Raw genomic sequence first — 13,445 nt, forward strand, 5'->3', positions numbered from 1 at the left:
CTGAATTTACCAATTTAGGCTTAAATACATGAACTGGAACAGACTAAAACCTCTTTAGCATAGATAAAGTTTTGGGTGTCACCAAGCGAAGTATTCTCCAGGAGAGATTTCTTTCCTTGTACAAAACAGACAGCTTCCTACTTGGAGAAGGTGACCTTTAAAATGAGACCCCTGGCTGAACCTGGGACGAGGGATCCGTGCTGTTGGGCACCCTGCACCCCCCTGTGGCCCCCACGTCCCCGGCCTGTGCACCCGCTGGTGGACTCCCAGCTGTCAGCACCTGTCTCTGCTGGACTCCCTCTGCCTGCCTGCCCAGCACAGGCCACAGATGCTCGAGCCTTCATGCTCCCCGGTGGGGTAGGGGGTGGGGCGTGGGGGTGGGGTAGGGGGGTGGGGCGTGGGGGTGGTGGGTGGGAAGTGGGGGTGGGGTAGGGGGGTGGGGCGTGGGGGAGGTGGGTGGGACGTGGGGGTGGGGTAGGGGTGGGGCGTGGGGGTGGTGGGTGGGGTAGGGGGTGGGGTGTGGGAGTGGGGCGTGGGGGTGGGGTAGGGGGGTGGGGCGTGGGGGTGGTGGGTGGGGTGGGGTAGGGGGTGGGGCGTGGGGGTAGGGGGTGGGACGTGGGGGTGGGGTGGGGGTGGGGCGTGGGGGTGGTGGGTGGGGTAGGGGGTGGGGTGTGGGAGTGGGGCGTGGGGGTGGTGGGGGGGACGTGGGGGTGGAGTAGGGGGGTGGGGCGTGGGGGTGGTGGGTGGGGTAGGGGGTGGGGTGTGGGAGTGGGGTGTGGGGATGGTGGGTGGGACGTGGGGGGTGGGGTGGGGGTGGGGCGTGGGGGTGGTGGGTGGGACGTGGGGGGTGGGGTGGGGGTGGGGTGTGGGAGTGGGGCGTGGGGGTGGGGCATAGGGTGGGGAGGGGATAGGGGGTGGGGCGTGGGGGTGGGGAGGGGGGACCAGGCACCCCGAGGGCACAGGAGGCCCTCAGATGCATCCAAAAGTGGGCGTTTCATCTCAGCTTAAAAGCCAGTGGCTTTAGGATCTAAAACATTATTTCACACCGTAAATGTTGCCAGATAGTTAATCCAGTGATTAAAGGCTTTGCTAAACTGTTCCCTGCCTCAGTTCTGGTTCGGAATCTTCACAAGTTCAGTTCACACGCCACCTCCTCCCTCACCTCTTCTCACCGTCAGCCGCCCGGTGGTTTGCAGGAAAAGGGGGCCGTGACCCGGCCCTTCCACAAAGACCATTCCAGCCTCTCGGCTGGTCTCTCCTTCCAGGTACCTGCTTTGCTTTACCGCTGAAACGCTTAACCTCTGAGCTGACACAGGTTCACGAGAACGAACACATAAAACAGGCCATGTGACAGTATGGAAAAAGTGATCTAAATAAGAAACGCTTTTCTCCAACCAACCAACTAGCAGATGACTGCGGCTGAGCTAGTTTAAAATAAAAATGCATCTAACTTCCTGACGATAAAGAGAGCACAGGTTAATATCTGGTGAGCCACTGCATTTTTTGTTTTTCAATTCTTATTGTCCTACCAAGGCAAACATCAGATGAATTAAGATAAAAATCATCTATGGGTTAAAAACAAAGATCCAAAGGCAAAGAACTAATTTTAAATAAAACATGATTCTTAGGAAAGTTCAGCCTTAAAAATAAGTACTATTAGGATCATTCCTATAACTTCTTTGCAATTGTTAAACTCCAGTGTGTTCAACTATTTTGTTTTGAAATGCATTTATTTTCTATACGTCAAAGTTACACAAATTACAAAAGGCTTCTAAAGTGTATATATGAACAGAACTCAAAACTTGCTGATTAGATCGATCTAATTTTTAGCCATGTTGTTCACAGAAAGATTGATGATTATTTTTCACTTATGATTTATGAGAACCACATATAATCTCCAAATCTGTAAGACACATAGACATTTGGTAACTAATAACTCTTATTCACAAAGCATGATGTATATATATACCGCAGAGCTGCATATAATGGCCCCGAAGATTTTTTTTAAATTAAACTTTCAATTTTGAGCTTGTAGAGATCCTTTTACCCAATTTGCCCAGTGGTAGCATCTCGCAAAACCGCAGGGTGCAGACACTGACACAGTCCAGACGCAGAGCGTCCATCAACACCAGGGCCCCCCAACCCCCCTCCAGCCCTCCCAGCCCCACCCCCAAACCTAACCCGGCCACCGCTGGTCTGTTCTCTGTCCCTGTACTCCTGTCACCCCGAGAATGGTGTATAAAAGGACCCACACTGTTATGTAACCTTTGAGGACTGTCTCGTTTCACTCAGCATAATTCTCTGAAGATTGACCGGGTTGTTGCTGTACCAACAGTTCACTCCACGAGCTCTCCTGGTGTAGATGCTCACAGCTCTTTAACCACCCACGGCCTGAAGGACAGCTGGGTTACTTCTAGGATTTGGCTGTTATGAGCAAAGCTGCTATAAACATTTCCATAAAGGTTTTTTCCCCTCTCTGGGTTAAATAGCCAGTGGAGCAAAAGTTTTTACTTTTGATAAAGTCTAATTTACTTTTCTTTTTTTCCTCACTGTGCTCTTGGTATCAAGAATGATGTGCATGATCCAACATCCCAAAGATTTTCTACTGTTATTTTCCTAAAGTTAATAGTTTTACATTTTACGTTTAAGTCGGACTTAATTTGACTTACGTTTAAGTCTGACTTAATTTGACTTAATTTTTGTATAAGGTGTGGGACTTAGGTGCTCAGCAGGAAAATACGTCTACACCATCTTCCCAGAAGTGGAAGCCCCCAAAGATTTTGAAAGCAAGCTATAAAATGTTCGCTAATCTTGTGACTTATAATAGAGTCATTTTAAAGAAATTCTGCCGGCTCTGGAAACAAGTTACAATAAAATAAAACCAATGTAATTTTTCCTCTAAAAATTTTACCAAATTTAATTAAATGATATGTATTGAGCATCTAGTGTGTCTTCATGTTCTAGCTGCTCAGTATCTTACAAATTTTTTGGAAGCTGTGTCTAAATATAAATATGTAAACAGATGTTTTAGATGTCCATTGACTCTGATATCTAAACAAATATTTTTTCTAAAATTATTCTTAGAATAGTAGTCACTGAAAGTGGCTCTGGTCTCCCCAGGATGACTCAGAATTTTAACAGCAATCTTCACCTACATTCCATCCAGTTCTGAGGGAACATCCGGCCTTGGTTCCAGCAGCCTGTGACACCTGCCACCCACCTTGTACCGGTACCCGGTGGCAGTAATGTGCAAGTTCTCACTCAAACCCCTCTGTTCAACCTCTGCCTTTTGGGGATTTGAAATCAATAAGCCTAGACTGGGTTAATTTACCTCTAAGGGTTTATTAAGCTCAGATAGTTCTACTGAATAAATAGGAAAGAAATATCCGATCTGCTCAGAGCGTGGACGTGAACACGCCCAGCATAGCTTGTAGGTTCGTACAGCTAAACGCTTTGTCTTTCTACTGCAATCGCACTTCACCACCTGGGACCACTTCTTCCCAATGAAGAACCGTTTCTCACCAGAAGCGGCTCATTTCTGATGGGAGCAGGCCAGGTCCAACGTGAGATCAGACACCGTGTGCCAGAAAGCAAAGCAGAGCTCCAGTGTGAAAGGGCATGTGTCAAAGGTCGAGGGTGGCACAGAAGGGCTCCGTCAGGCAGACTTTGAAAGTCTAAATACATAGTGACTGGACTTAAAACACGAGTGAGTAAAGCCCCCGAGTCTATGGTACATACAGTCTACACAGTGACAAAGAGAGGAAGAAAGAGAAAAAACACTCACCGTCGGAAAACAAGACATCCGCACGGTGCTGGCTACCAGGTCATCGAGAGGGGGGCGGGCTTCACGACAGGTGCGAACCATGTTCACCCCTAATCCCGTAGCCGAACTTGGCGCCAAGGGTCTGGGCTGTGGTGAAGGTGCAGCGGTCAGAGTCTCCAGCAGCCGTCCGGCTCTGCCCTGGGCAAGGACGAGCTCCAGCAGGTGTCCAGACCCAAGTCCCTGCGTCCGGAGGATACGGGAAGAGGGAGAGACAACTGGCCTGGGGTCTTCAGAGTCAATGACCAGGGAAAATAAAAGGTGGGAGGGATGTTCTAGAATGTGGGGTAAAAGAGATCAAGAGACATAACCAAATGAAGTGCATAAATCTTGATTAGATTTTCTCCAAAAACCCTACAAAACACAGTTTTGGGACAACTGGGAAAATCTGAATTTGGACCTGATATATTCATTATTGTTAACTTTCTTAGGTGTTACAGTGGAATTTGGTTACAGAAAAGAATGACCTTATTTTTAGTAGATGCATGCTTAACTATTCAGGGATAATTGTCTTGGTTTCTGTAAACTACTTCCAAATGGTTCCTACATTTCATATATATATGGACACACACACATATATATATACACATTTCATATATATATATATACTTCCACACAGATGGCTAGGTTTTCACTGTGCTACTCTTTCAACTTCTTTGTATGTTTGAAATTTTTCACTTAAAAAGATCTAGGAAAGGGGCTTCCCTGGTGGCGCAGTGGTTGAGAATCCGCCTGCCAATGCAGCAGACACGGGTTCGATCCCTGGTCCGGGAAGATCCCACATGCCGTGGAGCAACTAAGCCCGTGCGCCACAACTACTGAGCCCGCGAGCCACAACTACTGCGCCCGCACACCTAGAGCCCGTGCTCCGCAACAAGAGAAGCCACCACAATGAGAAGCCCTCGCACCACAACGAAGAGTAGCCCCCACTCGCCGTAACCAGAGAAAGCCCGTGTGCAGCAACGAAGACCCAACGCAGCCAAAAATAAAATAAAATAAATAAATTTAAAAAAAGAGCTAGGAAAAAGCAGCCCCCTGCCAAAACCAACAAAACGTAATTCTAATGACATTACTTTTCTCCTCACAAAGCAGGATGCAGAACAACATACGCCTCCACTTTTATTTATGGAAACATTAATAACGATTATGCTGTGTCAGCTAGGCTGGGCCACGGCGTGCCCAGATATTTGGTCAAACACTTTTCTGGGTGTTTCCGCCGAGGCGTTTTTGAATGAGATTAACATCTAATCTGTAGAGTAAAGCAGACTGCCCTCCCTGACGTGGGTGTCTTACATCTTATGTCTGAGCATGAAGGTTTTTAGAGATAAAAACCTTGCTATGTAGCCAAGCCCGCTGCCTCGCGGCCCTGCAAGGTCCCCACTCCCCCCTCCACCGACGCCCGACGCCGGGTCCCTGCTTCTGCTGCTCGAGGCGTTTCTGAGCTGGCAGCTTACGTCGGCTGTGGGTCACCCCACCTTCCTTTCCCTTCCTGGCGTCTGCCAACTGCGCTAGGACAGAGCCCGCACACCCTCCGACACAGAGGCCCCGGTCAAGGACTCAGCTTTGCTTGTGTGGATCTGCCTTTGTGCTATTTCAGTCAGAACCATCACTCAGAACCGACCACACTGGTCTTGGCCACATGGGCCAAATGACTCTTTCACACATATTGACTTGTCCATTATTCATTCACTTTTACAGCACACTTTGACCTACTCCCAATGGCTCCTGCCCTTCCGTGGGGAGCTCTGCGAAAGTCTGTTTCTTTTAAAATACCGTGGCCACAGATTTGGGTTTTGTTCTATAAACTCGTCGTTACTAATTTCTCACTTTGCAAACATCACTCACACCGTGGGTGTCGAAAGGAAAACAATTAGAATCACAAGGGAAATTCCCAAGGACCGTCACAGTCACATCCAACTGCAGCAGGAGAGATTTAGGTTACGTGGTGAGAGAGCCTCAACTCATTCTAAGCTTGAGAAACACTGAGAAAAGTTATATAACATCCTTCCCGGCCAGTTTTTAAGGGAAATCGGGCCTCTGGCTGCCCCACCGACGGGGGGAGGTACCAGCTGGCAGAGAGCAGGTGAGGCGGAACCGTCCCAGCTCCAGCCCTCGCAGGGCCGGCACGTGCTGCGATGAGGGGACAAGCCAAGACGGTATTTCTTTGCAAACAACACATGTAAATGTGTGAACGCCTGGTAAGCCTGCCAGGTGCTGCACACAGCGAGGTTCCCGCGTGTAGGCAGGAAAACCCGGGACGGAGCCAGAAGCCAGGTGCCCGGGTCAGTTACTTAAAAGTTACTTAAAATCTCTCAGGGTCTCAGGGTCCGGTCGGTGAATCAAGGGATTGGATGAGATGATCCCTAGGCTTCTTCCAGACTCAAGGTCCATAAATACCAGATAAGGGTGGAAAAGATGGAAAGCCTGGCCTCTTGGAAAAAAGCAAAAGAGAGCGGGAAGATGGAGGAGGAGAGTAGCAGCAAAGCTTGAAGAAGAGAGAGACCTGGGCAGGCGGGGGACACCTGGGGGCAGGTAGACACAGTTCCACCCGGGGGTTAGCACCCTCGACCACCAGCTCAACTTTCAGTCCGGGTCCTGGGACGAAATGATGTTTCCTCTGTGACCTCTGTGTCCTGGGGTGAGGCAGCCCCGAGGAGAATGAGGTCGGCTGGAGCCTGGGGCACCCAGGGGACAAGGATGGGAGGGGACAGTGGACACAGGCTCTCTGGGGGCCCCGAGTTCTTCATTTCGCCACCACCCCACTCTTCTCTACTCAGAGCTCCTCATGGCCATCTCTCTTTGTCTTCGTCTCTGTCTCTGTCTTTCTCTCTTTGTCTCTGTCTCTGTCTTTCCCTCTTCGACTCTGTCTCTGTCTTTCTCTCTTTGTCTCTGTCTCTTTCTCTCTGTCTCTGCCTCTGTCTTTCTCTCTTTGTCTCTGTCTTTCTCTCTCTGTCTCTGTCTTTCTCCCTCTGTCTCTGTCTCTCTCCTTCCTCCCCAGCACAGCCTCAGGCTCTGGGGAGCTGTCCGGTGGGGACAGGCGTCCGAGTGGCCAGTCCATCCTGCTGGTTCTTTCCCCAAAGCTCTATTCCCCTCCCTCTTGTGCATTAACCTCTGAGGAAATCGCTGTTTTCAGGTGTCCACATGTTGAGACTCTTTAGGCGATGGTTTTAATTCGATGAGCCCATTCTCCCCGGGGGCGTCTGGGCCACACGCAGGACCCTCTTACCGTTGGCTGGTTTCCCCGCGTCAGGGCTCATCCCAGGGAGCCCTCTTCCAGAGCTGCTGTCTCCCAGGCCGTCTGCGGGTGCTTCTCCAACCCCTGAAACGACAGGTCGGCCCTCCTTTAGGGCGCCGTGTCTGGACCTTGGTTGGTCATGGACTTCTTACAGAACCCAGGAAACACGGTTCACTGCCTCATAAAGTACACGGTCTGTACATAAAGACCATGTAAAGTACATGGTCTGGGGCTCTGAGGACCCTCTGAAATCTGCCGTGGTCACAGGGCCCCACGGTCCCAGGGGAATGTTTATGTTTATTCCAATTACCCACTTAATGACATCGTGATGGTTATTGTACTTTTCCCCAATCAACGTTCTCACTCGCGTCTCGAAGGTGTGCACATGCTCTGAGTGCAGGGCTTTGACGAGACAAATGGAAACATAATAGCTTCTCAGAACTTGTTCCTTTCTTATCTCCTCTCGGTCTCCCGGCTATCGCTCCATAAATGTAAGAACTGTCACCTCCAGGCTCAAACGCAAGGCCCCTGACCACGTCTTCCCTGTTTCAGGGAGAGGATTCTTTCTGGAGGCCAGTGTGTGTCCTGCGTCCTCATCCCGCCTCGCCTCCCCAATTACTCCCTCTTCCAAGCCCCCCGTGGGCTCTTTCTAATCAGCAGAAGAACAATTCACAGAGGGACACCCCTGCCCCCAGCGCTAGGACGACTCCCCAGCACAGCCGCTTCTGGCCCTCCCTGCTGGGCCAGAGTCCCCACCGCGCGCACCTGCCCCCCCCCACAGAGCACTCGGTGGGTAGCAGCGCGTCCCTCTGGGACCCTCCCCTCTCTGGGCCCACCCGGGGCTCCCCTGCTTGCCCCGCTGCCCCTACGGGCCCGACGTCCTCCTGGACGACTGTGAGCTGCGCCCTTGCACGTTGTAAGTGACTGTCCCCGAGTCGAGGAGCCACTGGGGCAGAAACCCAGGCGTCCCCAGGGCTCAGGCCACCTGCCCACCACTCTCGGCCGCCCGGAGCCCAGCTGACCCGTGTGTGCACTGTAGCACCTGCCCGTGAGCCAGGCCTCTGGGCTCGCTCAGGCCCTGGGCTTTGCTGCGTGATTCACAGGACGAACGGCCATTTCAGAGGCGGCCTGGGCCTCACCCTCAGCAGGGTCAGGGCCTCTGGTCCTCAGCACGGCCCTCCTCGTGGATTTCAGTGCGTCTCCCTGTGCCCGTGAGCGAACGGGCTGGAGGAAGCGTCTGTGTGCCAGTACAAGCGTAACTGCTAAGTCTGCTTCAGTGTACAGGTACGAGGATTATAGTCAGTACATCTGTATGCAGATGTCTGTTACATCCATCTTCTCTCTGAAATAGCTATTGGCATAGGTGCTTTTGCTTCTGGAGCCCAGAGGAGAGGGGCTTCCCCCCAGCCTCGGAGCTGTGGCAGCAGCCGGGGGGAGGGAGTCGCCCCGTCCCTTACGCGTGGTTTCCTGGTCTCCAGCCTGTGATTTGGAGGAAACATGGCCCCGAGGGAGGGGTTCACGCTGGCATTCTGTCTCTGCAGCGTTTCCCAGATCCATCCTGAGTATCTCTCGGGGACGGGGGATGCACCCTCAGTGTGTCAAGGGCCCCCAGTGGGTTTGTCCCCACCCCTATCAATTTCTAAACCCACATAATAAAAGCTCTTGAATGGTCTAAAATAGACCGCGAAGTTTGAGAGCTGCTGTCCTGAGCTAGCGGGCCCCCTGGCCCTGCCCCGCTGGTGGGGGCCTGAGCTCTCGCTGGGCCCCGGGGGACTTCCCGAGCTAAGAGGCTGAGCCTGCAGTCCAGCCTGGCCCTGGACACCGAGCCCAGAGCAGCTGTTTGTACAGGACGGAGCTACTGAAACTGCAGTGAATGGAAAGATGATGGTTTGAAATTCACGTGGGTCACGGCCGCTCCCCGCTACCGCCCTCTGCCCATCACATAGGGGGTCGGGGGGGTGTCCCTGTGTGGACCAATATCCCTGGCACCTGAGAGGAGGGGCTGCAGCTTGAGGGCACAGGGCTGGCCCAGACCAGCCCCCACACCCTCCAACTCCAGCTCCGGGGCCCCTGGACTCTCCGGGGCCTTAAGTGAGGGTCCCCAGGCTGGCCCCCAGAAGGAGGCCCAAGGCCTCCACCGCATCCCCATAAAAGACCAGAGGCCCCCAGTGTTCCCAGTAAGAGCAGGCGGCCTCCTCACAGGCTCCAAACATCAGATCTCAGCTCCCTGAGCAGGAAGTGAGCAAAGTTTCTAGATAATTGAATTTTTACTTTTTAGTCAGGACAATTCTTTGTTTGTTTGTTTGTTTGTTTGCTTGTTTTAATAGCTACTTTATTTATTTATTTATTTATTTTTGGCTGTGTTGGGTTTTCTTTTCGTGCGAGGGCTTTCTGTAGTTGTGGCAAGTGGGGGCCACTCTTCATTGCGGTGCATGGGCCTCTCACTATCGCAGCCTCCCCTGTTGTGGGGCACAGGCTCCAGACGCGCAGGCTCAGCAGTTGTGGCTCACGGGCCCAGTTGCTCTGCGGCATGTGGGATCCTCCCAGACCAGGGCTCGAACCCACGTCCCCTGCATCGGCAGGCAGATTCTCAACCACTGCACCACCAGGGAAGCCCAGTCAGGACAATTCTTAATTGGTAATTCCTTTTTCAAACCAATTTTATTAAACAAGTAATTAATCACTCCCACACCGTCTGCAGCAGAACGTGATGCACGTAACTGGACCTCCGTGTGAGCCCCTGCGAGGCTGCGGGGCACCGCTGTGCTGCCACCTTCCCCAGGGAGCCCCGACAGCAGTGGCCTCCTGTGCACCCCGAGCCCCTCACGGAAGGAGCAGCGCACCTCAGGAGAGGGGGTGCTGCCTACTCCCCGCAGAAATAAGCTTTCAGTCCAAGTCTGAAGCAACTGCCTCACTGTGAGGACCTCACGCACCGGAAATTCCCTCTCCAGTTCGGCCGCGGTGTTTCTGCAAAATATCAGAAACAGCCCGACTAACTGCCCACACAGAGGAGAGTGACCGAGTAACTACCGCGGCCCACGCAGTGGGGGACCAGCAGCGGCAAAGAGAACGAGGAAGATGTCTGCAGCCGGGCCTGACGCCTTCCGGGACGTGTGTCCAAAGGCACAGCTGCAGACGCGCCGTCTGGTGAGACATAAAGCACACAGGGCCCGCCTGTGCAGGAGACATTTAGGAAGGATGAGCAGAAACCACAGGGCCTGGGCCCCGGCTGGGCAGGTGGGGGGACAGGGCGGAGGCCTCCCCTGATTTCCCAGGGCCACACGCTCCACGCTCCCTTTGCCACCAACAAGCAACAGCCAGGTGGGAGAGAAAACAGCAAGAGCCTCACAGTAGGGGTGGGAGGAGGACAAGACCCCGCCTGAGAAGCCGTGGGAAACAGCACTGATGGCTGCCAGGCGACAGACAAAAGAGCTGGGCGTGAAAGGCTGTGTGGAGTAGGTAAGCTCTCAGGCTGAGAACACCCTTCTGAAGTGTCAGCAACTCGATAGGCAAAGAAAAACTGGAACCTGCAGACTCAGGAGATGAAGGAGAAACACAACCCAGATGGGGGGAGGGATCCGAGGGTCCTGGAGCCCAAGTGAGAACGGGCGACACCGGAACGGGCTTCAGCGCGGTCACCGTGCAGGACCGGTGTTGATTCCCTGGTTTCACTGTGTTGGTGCAGAAGATCTTAACATGAGGGGAAGCTCGGTGGGGATACAGGAAAACTCTGTGCTAATTTTTCAGCTTTTCTGGAAGCTTAAAATAGTTCAAATAAGAAGTTTTTTTTAAATCTAACTTTTTCTGTTTAAACCCTGAGGCACTGGAATGAAAAGCACCTTGAGTCTGAATTTGATGAGTTTCACTTAAGCCTTCACACCCCCTCCCCAGATAGCAGCGCTGGGATTTTCTCAAAGGCAAAACCTCCGGACACTCAGCCCACTTCTAGTGTGGCCTATCAAACCCTAACAACGCCTTCTGCAGAAATCAAAAACCACCCTAAAATTCACATGAAACACCAGAGACTCGGAACAGCCAATCTTACAAAAGAAGAGCAAAGTTGGAGATCTCACACTCCAATTTCAGAACATACCACAAAACTGCAGTAACTGAGAGTGTGGTCCTGGCACATGGACATAATTGAGAACCCAAAACAAAGCCTCACAATCACAGTCAGTTGATTTAGACATGGGCGCCGGGTCCACTCAACGTGGAGAGGACAGTCTTGTTAACAAATGGTGTTGGGAACACTGGACAGTCACGTGCAAAAGGATGAACTTGAACCCCTACCTTACACCACATGTAACACTTCACTCAAAATGGGTCAGTGATCTAAGTTTAAGAGCTAAAACTATAAAAATTAAATAAGAATGGGGTCAAATCTTCATGATCTTAAATCTGGCAGTGCTTAAATATGACACAAAAAACATATACAACAAAATCTAAAAATAGATCAATTGGACTTGATTAAAATTAGACTTTGGTGCATTGAAAGACTCTATCAGCAGAGTGAAAAGACAACCCACAGAACAGGAGAAAATATCTGCAAATCACATACCTCTTCAGGGTTTAATATTGAGAATATATAAAGAGTTCCTACAACTAAACAACAAAAAGAGAAACACCCCAGTTTTAAAATGGGCAAAGCACTTGAATAGACATTTCTCCAAAGAAGGCAAACAGCCAAAAAGCACATGAAAAGATGCCACACATCCTTAGTCCCTGGGGAAATGCAAACCAAACCCACGGTGAGATTCTGTGGGGATGACTTTAGTCAGACAGACAGACAGTGGCAAGCACTGACTGGAATGTGGAGAAACTGGACACCCACACAGCGCTGGTGGGAATGTAAAATGGTGCAGCCTCGGTGGAAAACAGTTTGATGGTTTCTCAAAAAAGTAAACACAGAATTACCATATGACCCAGCAATTCCACTCCTAAGTATATACCAAAATAATCGGAAGAAGGGACTCCAACAGTTATATGTCAGCCAATGTTTGCAGCAGCATTATTCCCAATAGCCAAATTGGGAGCAACCCTCAACAGATGAACAAATAAACAATGTGGTCCATCCACGCAAGGGGATATTTCTCAGCCACAGAAAGACATGAAGTACCGACACCTGCTACAACGTGGATGAGTCTTGAAATCATTGTGCTAAGCGAAATAAGCCAGACACAAAAGGACCAATATTGTATGAAACATCTAGAAGAGGCAAATTTGTATAGACAGAAAGTAGATTAGAAGTTAACAGGGGATGGGGTTTCCCTGGTGGCATAGTGGTTAAGAATCTGCCTGCCAACGCAGGGAACACGGGTTCGAGCCCTGGTCCAGGAAGATCCCACATGCCGCAGAGCAACTAAGCCTGTGTGCCACAACTACAGAAGCCCACGCGCCTAGAGCCCGTGCTCCGCAACAAGAGAAGCCACCGCAATGAGAAGCCCGCGCGCCGCAACTAGAGAAAGCCTGCACGCAGCAATGAAGACCCAACACAACCAAAAATAAATAAAATAAAAATAAATTTTTTAAAAAAGAAGTTACCAGGGGCTGCAGAAGGGAAATAGGGAATTATTGCTTAATGGGCACAGGGCCTGTTTGGGGTGATGAAAAAATTCTGAAAATAGTGGTGATGGTCACACAACACGGTGAGTGTAGTTAATGCCACAACAGTACAATTTAAAATCGTTTAAAGAGCCAACTCTACGTTTTACATGGTGGGGAGCCTCCAGCTGTGGCCTGAGCTGACTCGTGACCCTGCCCGGTGACACGGCCCCGACGCAGCCCAACCAGAGCAGACAGCAGTCGCCAGCCAGTGTAGACCGTGTGCTCAGCGTGGTACCCGGTGTGGACCCACATCTGTGAGTGACGGGACCTGGGGCGGGTATGCAGGAACCCTCCCCATCTGCTCACAAGGCTGTGACCTGAGCCCCAGCTGTACCCGATCGGCCACCAGGGAAGTTCCCAGGACAGTGAGGCCGAGTGCCCTGCCCCAGGGCAGGTGCCCGGGACAGCCAGGCGGTGCTGGCGGAGCAGCTGTCCCAGGCGGCCATGGCCCGCGGGGTCCTGCCCGCGTTGTCCTGCCCAGCGTCCCTCTGCCGGCTTCTCCCATAGCCAGTGCCCTGTGGGCATGTGGCCTCGTCCGCTGGCCTCCCCATGTGGCCCCTGCCCCTCGCTGGCCTCGAGTCAAGGGCGTCTCACCTACCCCCCTTCCACCATGGCTGTGACCTCTCTGCTCTTCTTACTTTGCTTCTTTCATCTCTTGGGTATTTGCAGATGCCTCAGTTTCTTGTCTGACACACGTTCGCTGAGGTGCTATACCGCCAGGCACTGGGCTGGGCCCTGGGCTCCGAGGGGCTGGCCCGAGAGTCACAGGTGATCCCAGCAGCCTGG

At 51.9% G+C, this 13,445-nt stretch overlaps 1 protein-coding gene across 3 annotated transcripts in view; it reads right to left on the reverse strand.

The window, feature by feature from the left end:
* Positions 1–13,445, reverse strand: part of KCNG2 (potassium voltage-gated channel modifier subfamily G member 2) — a 72,536-nt gene that overhangs the window by 40,107 nt on the left and 18,984 nt on the right. The window contains exons 2-3 of one of the 3 annotated variants that reach the window (XM_057526735.1): positions 7,047–7,139; positions 3,785–4,095 (exon numbers count right to left, since the gene is read on the reverse strand). In XM_057526735.1, the coding sequence (XP_057382718.1) occupies positions 3,785–4,095; positions 7,047–7,077 (342 nt within the window). In that variant the 5' untranslated portion in view covers positions 7,078–7,139. Of the gene's footprint in view, positions 1–3,784; positions 4,096–7,046; positions 7,140–13,445 lie in introns of those variants that run through there. The other 2 variants (XM_057526738.1, XM_057526737.1) reach the window with 2 other exon arrangements.

This window comes from Balaenoptera acutorostrata, chromosome 13 (genome assembly GCF_949987535.1).
Source record: "Balaenoptera acutorostrata chromosome 13, mBalAcu1.1, whole genome shotgun sequence".
NCBI lineage: Eukaryota > Metazoa > Chordata > Mammalia > Artiodactyla > Balaenopteridae > Balaenoptera > Balaenoptera acutorostrata.